The sequence below is a fragment of the Lolium perenne genome, chromosome 3, assembly GCF_019359855.2.
Source record: "Lolium perenne isolate Kyuss_39 chromosome 3, Kyuss_2.0, whole genome shotgun sequence".
Taxonomy (NCBI): Eukaryota; Viridiplantae; Streptophyta; class Magnoliopsida; order Poales; family Poaceae; genus Lolium; species Lolium perenne.
In genome coordinates, this window is record NC_067246.2 from 45,967,408 (window position 1) to 45,981,484 (window position 14,077).

At 47.4% G+C, this 14,077-nt stretch overlaps 2 protein-coding genes across 3 annotated transcripts; both read left to right on the forward strand.

The window, feature by feature from the left end:
• Positions 1-2,719: 2,719 nt before the first annotated feature.
• Positions 2,720-6,037, forward strand: LOC127341390 (uncharacterized). The gene is made up of 3 exons (XM_051367224.2): positions 2,720-4,167; positions 5,032-5,126; positions 5,671-6,037. The coding sequence occupies exons 1-2, from the start codon at positions 2,829-2,831 to the stop codon at positions 5,082-5,084; spliced, it is 1,392 nt and encodes a 463-aa protein (XP_051223184.1). The 5' UTR covers positions 2,720-2,828; the 3' UTR covers positions 5,085-5,126; positions 5,671-6,037.
• Positions 6,038-7,563: 1,526 nt separating this feature from the next.
• LOC127341388 (disease resistance protein RPM1-like) lies at positions 7,564-12,934 on the forward strand. Of its 2 annotated transcripts, none has more exons than XM_051367223.2 (2): positions 7,564-7,766; positions 10,006-12,934. In XM_051367223.2, the coding sequence occupies exon 2, from the start codon at positions 10,089-10,091 to the stop codon at positions 12,840-12,842; it is 2,754 nt and encodes a 917-aa protein (XP_051223183.1). In that variant the 5' UTR covers positions 7,564-7,766; positions 10,006-10,088; the 3' UTR covers positions 12,843-12,934. The 2 variants fall into 2 exon arrangements, with proteins under 2 accessions (XP_051223183.1, XP_051223182.1); XM_051367222.2 differs by lacking the exon at positions 7,564-7,766 and adding an exon at positions 8,519-8,701.
• Positions 12,935-14,077: the final 1,143 nt, after the last annotated feature.

Consider the following 14,077-nt stretch of genomic DNA (forward strand, 5'->3'; position numbering starts at 1 on the left):
CAACGAGCCGCCACGGAATCTCGACTGGGTCTTCCTAATTGTGTGACATACTATGAAGATCCATGTTGCAAAAGATGGCTTGAAGCTGTCGTTAGTAGTAGAGGTGTAAATGGATAGGATAATTTTCGCGCTAAAATTGACCTCGAATCCGTTTTAAGGTGTTAATATCCGATTTTAAAGAATCCGACGGATAAGGATATCCGATTTCGTGGTGGTGCTCCGGATACGATATAGCATATGGTATAGCAAATAGGATGAGAATATGTATTATCTAAAATTTAATTAGGATAATTTGAAGGTTTTAAACTGGATAATCCATTTTTGAGTCAAAAGCCAATGCCAAAATTCAGAAGGTTAGTAGTTGTTGAGTTACCGAATTTATTTGGAAAGCATATTTAGCTCAAATTCTATCAATTCTTGAGTTTTTACGTAAATTATGTCTTTTTTTTTAACTACACAAGATTAAAAATTTAAATCCCTCTCAAGATTTATAGTACTATAACTATCTATCGATAAGAGCATATATCCAATTATGTTTGTTTCCGGTCCGGCTCCGTCTAATTTTCGATTCGAATCCGCTGTCCAATATATCCGCATTCGAATCCGAAACCGGTCAATATCCGCTCCAATCTCCAATAAAAATATATGATATGAGTAAAATTCGATATGATCCATTTACATCCTTAGTTGTTAGAATGCTCTATCCGAAAGACCGAAACTGAAAACCCGTGCATGCTGCAAAAGTTGGCTTGAAGGACGAACGAGCTCAATACCGGTTTGTAAGAGCATCTCCACCGGCGCGACCCATAGCGGCCCCGTTTTGGGGGCCGGCAGCGAAAATGGGCTCACACCGGCACGCCTCAAATATCGCCGGCGCTTTTTCGAACCCAATAGAAGCGCCGGCAACCTCGTGCCCACCCCTTCGCGAAGGGCGCGAATCAGACGCGCCGGCCTCGCGAGACGAAATTTTTTGGGCATGGGAGCCGCCTGTCAGCCACATATCTCAAAAGTATACATTTTTCCTACCAAAACCCTATTCCCTCCGCCGCTCATTTCTCCCGCCTGCCGCTCTATCTCCCATCTAGCCTCCAACCCGAAAAACTCTCACAGCCGCTATGCCACCGAAGATAAAGGCTCCGGCGAAGGCAACGACGACGCCGATGAAGGCGCCGCCAAAGCCGCGCACCGTCGCGCCGAAGGAGAAGCCAGCGAACATGTCACAGGAGGAGTGGGAGGACGAGAAACGCCGTTGCTCCTTTGCGACGGCCGACCGCAGGAGGCGCCGCCTCGCAGCTCTAAGCTGCGAAAGCGGCGTCTGCTGCGGAAGTGTTCCTCAACTTGGGTGGCGGCCAGCCCGAAGGGAGCCAGCAGCCCGTCGGCCGCAACTTTTCGAGCTCACTATCGTCGCCGGGGCACTACGCGGGGTACTACGCGGAGGGGTCGCCGATCTCGCAGATGCGGCTGTCGCAGATGGACGGTCGCACCCACTACTCCCCCGAGTACGCGGACATCGACATGACCTTTAACCCCAACACGTCGTTCTCGCCAAATTTGGCGCCGAGGGGCAGCGGCGAGCTTGGATCCTGTTGCAGCGTTGAAGCTGCCGCCGGGGCTCACCGACACTGAGGAAGTCGTCGAGGTTGAGCCGCCCATGACCCCGTTCATTTGATTAGTTGGCTTGGAAGCCGAAGTTGTTTTTTGCAGCCGAAAACGGCGATTCGGTGGACGTATGTTGGCCCAAACTTCACATTTGAAGGCCGTGTGTTGGCTAAAACTTTAAATTCGAAAACTTATTTGAATTTCTATACTTTTGTTTGAGTTATTAATTCAAATCAATCGGGCTGTCGTATATAGCGCACCGGTGTAGGAGCAGGTCCCCTAAATGAAGGATGTGGTGCCGACGCTCCTTCCATACGAAAGTGCTGGCGCTTTTGCCCGACAACTATTTGGTGCGAGATGCTTAGAGCATCTCCACTCGTTGGAGCTCCCCGGGGCGAAATTTCCATCCGGATGAACCTAATCCAGATGAATTTTTGCACCGGGGAAGAGGGTTTTCCCAGCCGTGCCTCGCCCAAGCCTCCTCTTCGCCGCCACGCGTCGTCCTTCTCCGAGCTCACCTCGACGCCACGCGCATGGACCTGCCGGGCTCGCGCTTCTTTGACTCCTGGGACGATGCCGTCGCCACTCCGTGCGCCTACGCCGATGTCGTGTGCGCGCCCGACGAGGAGGACCCGTCTGTCCTCACGCTCGGCAGCGGCAGCGCGCGGGGCAAGGGGCAGCGGTGGCGCGCAGGACCAAGGCCGGCGGCGCACAGGTGGCTCCGGCGACGGCGCACCAGGCAAGGGGCGGGCGGCGGCGCACCGGGGCCGTGGCGGGAGTTGGAGCGCGGGGGCCGTGGGCGGCGGCGCGCGGGGCAAGGGGCAGCAGCGGAGTGCGGCCCCGGCGGCGAGCGTGGGCGTGGCAATTATTTTGCTAATGGCCACTGACGATGGGCCAGACGACTTGGTTTCGTCCATCCGGAGTCCCCGAGAGACCCCCGGGAAACCGAGGATGGCATGGGGAATCCGGACGAAAATAGGCTCAAATCCGGACTAAAACGAGGAAGCGGGAGCCTGACTGGGCCGTTTTTCGCCGGGATGAAAAAAAGGTGATCGTGGGGGACTTCTCGCGGAGATGGCTGGGATGCTCTTAGGGGCCCAATGGTATGAATGAACAAACAGGTAGCAGAAAGAAAGAGGATCTCGTTCCCTCCCCTCTGTGACTGTGAGTGTCCTCTAGCTAGGTCTTGGCTCCGTTCCCAAATCCACGCGAGCGAGGAGTTCGCCGGAATGGCCCGCCGCCGCAGCACGGGCCTCCGTTCCCAAATCCACGCGAGCGAGGAGTTCGCCGTCGGAATGGCTCGCCGCCGCAGCCTGCGGCTCCATCCCCAAATCCAGCCGAGCGAGGAGGGTGCCGGAGTGACACCACGCCGCAGCCCGCGCCTCCATCCCCAAATCCAGCCGAGCGAGGACTGCGCCGGATTGACACCACGCCGCAGCCGTCGCCGCCGAGCCACCTCGCCGGCGGAGCCTGCCGGCCTGCCGGACGACGACGACATGCTCCGGGAGATCCTCATCCGCCTTCCCCCGGAGCCGTCCTCCCTCCCGCGCGCCTCCGCCGTCTGCAGGCGCTGGCGAGGGCTCGTCACCGACCCCAAGTTCCACCGCCAGTTCCTTGCGCACCATCGGAAGCCGCCCCACCTCGGCGTCATCTTGTGGTTCAGAAACCAGGGGATCGTGTTCAACTCCATACTTGACCCTCCTGACCGCATCCCTCCTGCGCGCTTCTCCCTTGGGCGCTACAGCAGCCGCGGCGACGATTGCAGTTTGCTCGATTGCCGCCACGGCCTCGTCCTCATTTCCGACTGGGCACGGCATGAGGTCGCTGTGTGCGACCCCTTCACCGGCGAGCAGCGCTGCGTGGCTGTTCCGTCCGAGATGAGGATTGGCTACCTCGAAGGGGCGGTGCTCTGCGCTGCCGGTGACCATGGACACGTGCACGGCAGCTGCCGCTTCAACTCCTGCAAGCTGGTCTTGATGTCCGGGGGAAACCGTACTCCATGCATTTTCTGTGTTTACTCCTTGGAGACCGGCGTATGGGGCAATCTCATCTCAACAGAGTCTTCATGGGATCTTTTTGATGGTATCCCTGGAAACCTTGCTGTTCCTGCAACCCTTGTTGGTGATTGCCTTTACTGGTTACTGGGTTATGACATACTAGAGTTTGATTTCGATAAAGAGAACCTAGCTGTGTTCATGGGGCCTCCATGTCCTCCTATTATATTCCACGGAAACCATCAGATCATCCAGGCTGCGGATGGCGCTGTTGGCTACGCCGCATTGTCGTATCCTCGCCTCGAAATGTGGCAGAGGAACATCGATTGTCATGGTATTGCCACATGGGCGCCGTGGAAGACCGTCGAATTGAACACCATTCTCCAGCTCCCTTATCTGCATTTGGGAAAGGGGGTACAGCTGCTGGGGTATGATGGGGATGATGCTGTATTTTTATGGCATGCCTCAAGTGTCTACTTGGTTCAACTTGAACCGATGCAGGCCAGGAAACTTAATGGAATCTCTTGTCCCATCATGACTCGCTATCATCTTTTCAAGAGTTTCTTTCTGCCAGGTGATTCTCATTCTTAGCCCTTGTAGTGTAGGAATAACCTAATCTAGCTACCTTTGTCACATGATTGCTCGAATACCTTATTTCTGTTTTTTAAGTGTTTACCAACAACTTCAACTTACCAATTGCCCTTTTGACGATAGATAGGCAAACTTATAGCTGTATTCCTTAGCATATGTTATCATTAAATATAGTTTTCAGCACTATCCTTATATACCAAATGAAGTATCAAATGAGTAACTCTCTTGGCACATTTGTAACATCAGAGCTAGTTATGTTCTTCTATCCCAGAATGTTTATGGTTCTGATCTTGTTATTAAATAACTCCATATGAACTGCTTTTGTTGAGTACATACTTTATGAATAAATGTGTTTTTGGTCCCTTGTTGATGACTCCTCCTGTAGGTGACTAGTACATTTGTAGCGCACAAAAATAAACTGCATTTCTTGACTGTCAAGCTCCAGTTATTTAGAAGTGAATACCCAATATCACTTTTGTTGTTACAATAATTTATTACTTTTGTCATATTTTAGTTTTGTATGCTTGACAGTTCGTGGGATGAGTTTAACATGAGATAAAGTAGATACCATGTCTTGGTTCTTATCAGCTAAATTCTCAATGATTAAATATCTAAGTATATTGCTCTTAGGACTATTCTTTGCATTTTACAACAGATGGGTATATTTGTTTGTCTATTGCTAGTAATAGTATCAAAAGTGAGCTATAAATCATCTATACAAATGAAGCTATTTTGCTCAAGTTATATATGTCAGCTCATCTGTGTAATTGACTCACCGTTATCTCCTCTTATGCATTTGTCTTTCCCTCTGTATTGTTATTAATTGCATTACTTCTTGTGCTTCTAGGCACAGCCATTGCTGGTGGATTTAATGCAGCTGAATTGTCGCACATAGGATGACTATCTTGTTTGATGTTCTAATGTGCTGAAATAGTTCAACAGGTAAGAAGATCTTGTTGATGTAGTTTGTGAGATCTGATTTCTAGACTGTTTGAGTATGGATAGCATACACCCACAAGGCCACAAAGTAATTTTTCATTGACTGTTGGGATTCACTTATGTAGATAGCACGGAGAACAATTAAAATGATGGTTATGCTGAGATAAATGGATCCTTTTTTAGATTGTAAGTGATATACAGATGATCGAAATGCTGAATATGGTTCTGGTGTTCTTGTGAGTACCTATCTGGACATGTGTAGATCTTTCCTCCGGCTTAGCTGTTTCATAGCCTGTAAGCTCAAAGCAATAGACTGCCCCTTTCTTTTGGCTTCAGCTTGTGCAGAAACTAGCTTCAGAGCTCTGGTGGGAGACGCCCTAAAAAAAATAGTTGTTTATTTTGTTATTAGTTTACTACAACAAATTATATTGTAAACATGCATCAAGGATTTACATTTTGTTGTCATCAGCATTCCTAGGAGATATCAGTAGTGAATTGCAGAGCTCTTTTTTATGTTGATTAGCTGATAATGAGTTCATTTCTCCAGGTGAAGGGATGGCGGCTGCTGCAGTTGTCACCAGTCGGTCGCATTGATCAATGTAGTCGGCAGTGTCTACATGTTATGTGAACAAAAAAAAGTCACTGTGCCATAGTCTAGCTTGATGTCTGGTGTAGCAAGATGCTTTTGAGTACCTAATCTAGGGTCTAGTGTAGCAAGATGCTTTTGAGTACCTAATATAGGGAATTTCAGCTTCCCCAAGTATTATTTCAAGTCGGATTCCGCCCTATCTTGCCCGTTTTACATGGTTGTGTTTGGCCAGCTCCTCATCAGCCATGAGAGTTTCAGCCCCTAGTACATCTGAACTTACATTTCCGTGTGTTCTTCTCGGCTCGCAATACCATCTGAACTTACATTTCAGTGGGTCTAATGTGGTCGTTAACTCATGATTCACCGATACTCCTTTTTTCCCCTGAGATTAATAGCGGACAACTGTAGGTCGACCGAAACAAACTACAATACTCCACTGCAGGTTGTAAACTATCTGAATGCCAGGACATTGCTCCATACTGTTTACTGCAAATCAGCATGTTAGGTGGGCAAAGGTAGCCAAAACATGGTTTGTATGTGTAACATAATTAGATACACAATCTGCATACCATAGCTCGACTAAATGGTGTTGTTGTATATAATCTCGCCTATCTGGACGACTGAACCTGGTTTTAGCCTACAGCTCATTCAACCGAAACTAATCAGAAGCACGCTGGTCTATCCTTTTCTATCCACACGATCATCCAAATAGATAAAGTCGAATCTTGGTGGGCGCGTTAGATATGGCCTAACATTATTCGCCCTGGCCCAATAAAATCAGATCTCATTGTGTATCAGTAAGAGCATGTCTAACAGGCCCCTTACTTTTCTGCCCCGTATAACGCTAGAATTTCGCCCCGTATAAAAAAAATGGTCGATCAGACACCGCTCCGTCTAGCAGAACCCGTATTTGATCCCGTATATTTGTAAATTTAAAACCCCGGGAAACTTTCATTCATCATAGTTCGTCGATCATACATAGGAATCGACGTACCTACATACAAAATGCGCGATCATGGATCGCGACTTCTAGTCGGAGAGGTAGACGATGGTCGCCGCCTGCGCCTGCGCCTCCCGCGCCTCCGCCTCCTGCACGGCGGCGATGGCCGCCGCCTTTTCTTCCTCCTCCGCCGCTTCCTTCTCGGCGGCGTCCTTGAGGGAGTCTTGGATCGCCTTCTCGAAGGCGGCGTCCTCGTCTTCCTCCTCCTCCTCCCCGGCGAGAGGGGCACCTCCGCCGCTGGTGCTCCCGATGGTCGCCCTCCACGCCTCGCTCACCTGGCGCTGGCGCTCCCACTCGGCGAGCCACGCCGAGAACTTCTGCCCGCTCATCGGCTTGAGCGGCGGGTCCTCGTAATACCAGCGGCCGCCCCGCGCGAAGTCGATGAGCTTCTCCGGGACGTACGAGGCGCCGTCGTACTTGCAGGCCGCGCGACGGCTGCCGGCGGCGGATCTTTTGCATTGCCGCCGCCACGCTTCCTCTACGGTGTCCGGCGAGCGGGATCGCTTCGATCCGCTCGCCGGCGAGGCGCTACTGCGGCGGCGGGAGTCCATGCAGTCTTGGGGGTGGAATGCGGCGCGGGGGAGCGGCTAATTGCTCGCCGGAGCAGGAGGAGGAGGCGGCGGCGCACGGCGGAGCTAGGGTTGCGAGTGAGGGGTTAACCCCTCACTCGCACCTGCGCCCACTATATGTACGGGGCGACGGGGCCGATTTCCTGGGCCCCGTATTCCGCCGAAACGGGGCGGCCCGAATACGGGGCCTGCTAGACGGCCCAAACCGCGCCTGCCCCGTATGTCGCCGAAATTTTACGGGGTGGGCGGGTTATACGGGGCCTGTTACACATGCTCTAAGTCTGGTGACCAAAAGAGGCCCAACCAGACGGTTCACCGCCGGCGAGGTTTAGGATCGGGAGAGTGCTTCGTCTCCGCCGCCTCCCTCAACCTTCACCGTCTGGAGGTGCGGCGACGGGGCCTCCCTGACCGTGCAAGTCTCCCCTATCTCGCCGTGGCCGCAGCGGAGTAGACCTTGGGCCGGTGGTGGCGGCGGCGACGACGAGGTAACTCAGCCAGCCAACTTCCCTGCTAGCGAAATCGTCCTTTCAGATATTCACGCCTTCTTGCGTGTCCGTAGGAGTGGAAATTGATGAAATTTGAACTTACAATATCAATAAATCGAAACCGAATCAAGCCTCATTTGCTCTTAGTATCCAGGAGCTCGACCTTAATTAAGCACCGTACAAAGCATTCCATCTTGAGTTGTAAGCGAAGGGCATTCTTTTTGTTGGTTGCGACGAGTTAGCCAAGGACATTGGATTTGATGTTGCTTCCACTGACAAAACGAAATGCCTCATATGGTGGCCAAACCGAATGCTATCTTCAGGAAATGCGCAGATACTGGCACAGAGATTCCAGGCAAAACAATGGATGAAGAACTATTTATTAATGATAGCCGGCCCCGAGTTATGAACCAAATTCAACATTCCTAGTTGCTCAATTTGTATTGCTTTAACTGTTATTAACATGTCTCCATGAGGTCAAGTTGACCATATCAAACTGCTAGCCAGCACCAACTATCATTATTAATTGTTGTCAAGGACATATGGCAACAATTCTAGTGCTGACTTGTGAGCAGATATCTAATACATTATAGGACGGGGACGGCCAGTCGGCCACATTTAATACTAAAGATTCTCTCTACTGCTCAGCTTATTTTGCACACTGATTGGCACACCATGTTTTTCGAAGTTTGCATTAACAAAACTCAATGTTTGGTCATAGCTATTGTGTTGCTAAGAGAAGCAAGAGCAATGTTAAGTTCTTAGAGACAAATGATGAGTTCAAGAGCTTGGGCTGGTTCTTGTAGGCTTTAACAGGACTAGTGTTCCCCACTCACCAAGCCATGACAAATGTTTTGATGAGTTTAGACTCTGAAGTGCACAAGGAGGTCACCAGAGATCCAAGTCTGGCCAGATCTGCATCGGTTTCAAGCTAGGTGGGTTTCCCGTAATTTGGTTTTGTCTCTACTTCCTAGCTCTTTTGGCAATATCCTAGATTGTACCACCAGAACTATCACCCTAGCAGATCAAAAGTAAGCAGTTTTCCTTGTCATTACAAGCCGGGTATGTGGCTGCTCTCCGGTTTTAATGGGTAAAAGGAACAAGGAGGACACCTCAAGTTGAAGATCAAATCTAGCTGCTTGTCATCAGCAAGCTAGCACACTCAGTCATACCCATGACTCCATGAAAGTTTAGGATCTCTATGAGACTATTCTAAGGGTTTCAGATTCTGAAATGCACAAGGTGTTCATCAAGATTGATCAGATCTAAGCCATCACAAGACTGGTGGTCCATGCTTCCCTAGTTTTCTGCCAATCTATTCTTACGTTGTACTTAGAACAATCTCCCTCAGTGCAAACTTTTTTTTTTGCGGGGAACCCTCAGTGCAAACTAAAATCACTACTGATGTATATCTTTTGAAGTTGGTAAGCCTACTATACTTTGAAAGCAATGCATATACATTTTTCTTCCTCCACCACAAGCACACTAAAGATTTTTCCGGGAAAAGAACCAGATTGTTAAATTATGACGGCGCTAAGGTTTTCCAAGCTGGTAGTATGTTCAGCTTTTAGTTGTCGCCCATCGTTTCTCTTGGATTAACAAAATATCTTGAATCATTCCTTAGTGTAGTTGCTGGTAATGATTGTTACTTACGATATACTTAACCCATGATGGACATATGTTCTTGCACTGTAAATTTTAGCTAGATGAAAAATATATTGGTTTTGCCTAATGACTCCTGTGACATTATTATAGCTTTGCCTTCTTACTTATTTTGTTGTTTGCGGTACTTCTTGCAGCTTAACGAACAACTCTAGTCATTTGTATCTCCATACATCTGGCGATACTATTAGATGGATATTGAGAAAAAATGGAATTTAAGGCCCGAACTGTCAATTGACCAACTGTCTGAAAGTAGTATATTCACATCCGTGAGCTGGCAGTTTGTCAGATTTGCTTCCCTCTTTCTTTTACTTAGTTTGCCGCGGTTGACTATAGCACATTCTCAAGTGTTTTGAAATTCTCATGGACCTGCCTGTCATAAGTACTGTTATTTTTTATTATGTAAGTTCGAGTTAGACAGGTCAACACTATAAACTAAGATTTTAGGACTATACTTTCAAAGATTCTGCCCGTTTAATTTTACATTCTGGTTCGAGAGTTTTGAACTGTTTTGGCAAGTGCTTGCTACTAGCACAATGCATTAATAGTCTAATTTATACATGAATTCATTTTGCAGTCGCCACTCTCATGATATTGAGGAAATTATACAACTAGGCGGCCACCACCCAACAATGAGACAGTAGCAATTCTTAGAATGCAATGGCAGAGATTGTGATTCTTCTAGCCATTAAAAAGATAGGAATCGCCTTGGCAAATGGAGCAGCAGACCAGGCTAGCGCACAGTTTGCGAAGTACGGGACACAATTACTAGAGCTACAGGGCAGCACAAGACGCGTTGCCCGGGAGCTTCGAGTAATGCATGATGTTCTTTGTCAAATGGACATTCGAAACCGCAACAATCAAGTATATGAGGGCTGGTTGCAGGAGGTACAGAAAGTAGCACATGTGATGGAGGACATGGTCGATGAGTACATGTATCTTGTTGGTTGGGAACATAATACAGGTCTTATCTTTTACCTGAAGAAAGGGTTCAGAAAACCAAGATCTCTGCTCTCTTTGAAACGGATAGCTTTCAAGGTGAAGGAAATAGAGAAAGACCTTTTACACCTCTCAGAGGCAAAACACCGTTGGGTTCCCATGATAAACATCGGGGATACTGGCAGTTCAAATTACATTGTCAAGATGTCCCAAGATCTAGCAAATATTTCACGTTCCCTTGACGAAGAAGATCTAGTGGGGGTGGATAAAAACAGAGAAAAACTTGAGCAGTGGTTGGCAGGTGATGATTTGGAATGCTCTGTGATAGCGCTGGTTGGAATGGGAGGGCTTGGTAAGACAGCTTTAGCTGCAAATGTCTACAAGAAGGAAAGAGATAAATTCCAATGCCACGCCTGGGTATCCATCTCCCAAACTTATTCTAGAGAAGATGTTTTGAGGGATATAGTCAAGGAACTTTTCAAAGATAAAGTCAGTGATCTATCTAACACTGTGGCTATGGATGTCACATGCCTTGAAGAAACATTGAAGAAATATTTGGAGAAACAGAAGTATTTGGTCATATTAGATGATGTTTGGAGTCCCGAAGCATTTGATGACTTGGCTAGGGCACTTATTCATAATGATAAGGGCAGTAGACTGATAATCACAACAAGGGAAGGTGGTGTGGCTACACTTGCCTCTCAAGGACATATCTTAACACTGGAAGCTTTACCAGAAGACAAGGCCTGGGACCTATTTTGTATTAAAGCCTTTCCAAAAGATACAAATCATCAATGTCCTGCAGAGTTGAAGCCTTTGTCTGAGAAAATAGTTAGCAAGTGCAAAGGGTTGCCTCTTGTTATTGTGTTAGTTGGTAGCCTCTTGCGTGCGCGTGAGAGAAGCGTGGAAGAATGGAGAAGAATAAAGGACCAACTGAGTTGGGAACTAAAGAACAATTCGAGGCTCGATCACCTAAGGAATGTTTTACATCTGAGCTTCATCTACCTTCCAACACATTTGAAAAGTTGTTTCCTGTACTGCAGCTTATTTCCGGAAGACTATCTTTTCAGAAGGAAACAACTTGTGCGGTTATGGATAGCAGAGGGTTTCATCGAGGAGAGGGGTGAGAGCACATTAGAAGAAGTCGCAGAAGGCTATCTAAAGGAGTTGATTGACAGAAACATGCTACAACTTGTTGAGAGGAATTCATTTGGTAGGATGAAGAAATTCAGAATGCATGACATCTTACGTGAATTGGCACTTGGTTTGTGCCAGAAGAACTGTTTTGGTGCTACACATGAGGCCAAATGTAGGGGTTTGATCGAGACTGATTGTCGTCGATTGGTACTGCACAAACTAGAAAAAGATATTCAACAGTCATTTTCTAGTATACACCGACTTCGAACTGTCATTACACTGGCCAATGACATATCATCATTCACTGTACTACCTCTGTTATGTAAGAAATCAAGATATATGACAGTGCTAGAATTAAGTGGTCTGCTGGCTGAGAAGATTCCAGATGCTATTGGAGATCTTTTTAATCTCCGCCATTTGGGTTTGCGTAATTCAAAAGTGAAGATGCTCCCGAGGTCTGTTGATAAGCTTTCAAATTTGTTGACACTAGACCTTTATAGATCTGAAATAAATGAGCTGCCTAGTGGGATTGGGAATCTGAAGAAGCTTAGGCACTTATTTGCTGAGAAAGTAATTGATCCAGATTGGAGAGAGATTCAATGTTCCAGGGGTATGCGTATCCCCAATGGGCTTGGAAATCTAACAAACCTGCAGACACTACATGCATTGGAAGCAGATGATGAGTCTGTTAGACATTTAGGTGAACTGAGGCAACTGACAAGCTTGAGTTTGCGGAATGTGAAGGGAATCTACTGTCGACGCATCAGTGAGTATCTACTTCAGATGCGGCATTTGTCCAAACTAGATGTGAATGCAAGTGACGAGAATGAGGTTCTGTTGTTGAGTGTCGTCCCACCAAACCTGCGAAAGCTACGTTTGAGAGGACGATTAGCGGAAGGGGCATTGGACGATTCTCCTCTTTTCCAAGCTGTTGTGGGGCAGAATTTGTATTCATTGGCTCTATTTTGGTCACAGCTGAGAGAAGACCCCCTGCCTTCCCTTTCCCGTTTGTCGAACTTGACGCGTCTGCATTTCAGCAGAGCATACAATGGACAGCAGCTTGCATTTCTCACGGGGTGGTTTCCCAAGCTAAAGATTCTCTATCTAAGAGACCTTCCTAATCTGAATCGGCTAGAAGTTCAGCAAGGTGCCATGGCGAGCCTGGAAACATTCTACTTAGTCAACCTGAACAGCATGACGGAGGTCCCACATGGCATTGAGTTCCTCATGCCCCTCGAGTATCTAGGCTTCCACGAAATCTCTAGTTACTTCTTGATGTTGCTACGCCAGTGTTCTGCACTTCGAGGGACACAGTTGCGCTATACTCTTCGAGATTGACCTGCCACACTGGTCGGGAAATGTGTAAGTATGTAAGCTATAGACACTCGCTTCTAGTACCACTACTTGTTTCCTCCTTCATCTCCAATCTTACTTCCTTAACATGTTCAGATACAATATTGGTTATGTAGGTCATATGGAAAAGGAAGTGTTTGATTCAGTGAGTTATGGCGTCAGTGCATCTGAAGAAGTGAAGATGCATATCCAGTGTTCGTATACGTTCCTGCAGCAGCTGATGGACTACATCCCGTCGAGGTTTCCTCTGTTTTTCAAAGATGTACAACTGCACCATTTTGCTGACCTCCACCTACGATACTCTTCACTTCTGCTGCTCCTGCTACATGTGGCTGTGTTTACTGCTCCTGCTACCTCTGTTCATGTCCTTTTTCTTGTCACATGTGATTATAATTGCCTATGGATTCTGGCTGTTGCCTTTAAATAGCACATCACTTACTGTTGTTTCTGTAATCTGCTAGTTGGGGGACCCTTGAAATGATGTCGACCAGATAGCACATCCGTTTTAGAAATCTCTCTTATTCTGGAACATGCATGTACATGACTTTTTCCTTCTGGATTATGTTCCTTGTGAGCAATACATATGTGCAAGGAAGAGAGGGGCCTATAGATTATCATTACAGTGTTTTATGAGTGCTGAGGTAGAAACGAATGGCTAGCATACACCCACACAAGGCCACAAACTACTTTCCATTTGGCTGTAGGCATTCACTCATGTAAATAACACGGAAAACAATCAAAGTGATGGTTATGCCAAGTATCATTTGAAGCCGGGTTCTGCTGTATCCTGCCCTTTTTACCTGGTTGTGCTCGGCAGCCCCTCATCAGCCATGAGTTTCAGCCCCTAGTACCATGATACCATCTGATTCTGAACTTACATTTCTGTGTGTTCTTCTCGGCTCTCAATACCATCTGAACTTACGTTTGGTCGTTAACTTATGATTCACCGCTGGGTGCTCCTCCATCGAGATTAATAGCGGACAACTTAGGCTGGCCGAAATAAACTAGTACACTGCAGGTTGTAAACTACCTGAATGGGCATTGCTCCATACTGTTTACTGCAAAGCAGCATGTTAGGTGGGCAAAGGTAGCCAGAACGTGGTTTGTATTGAACATAATTAGATCCACAATCTGCGTACCAAATGGTGTTGTTCTATATAACCTCGCCTATCTGGACGACTGAACCTGGTTCCAGTCTACAGACTATAGGTCATTCATAG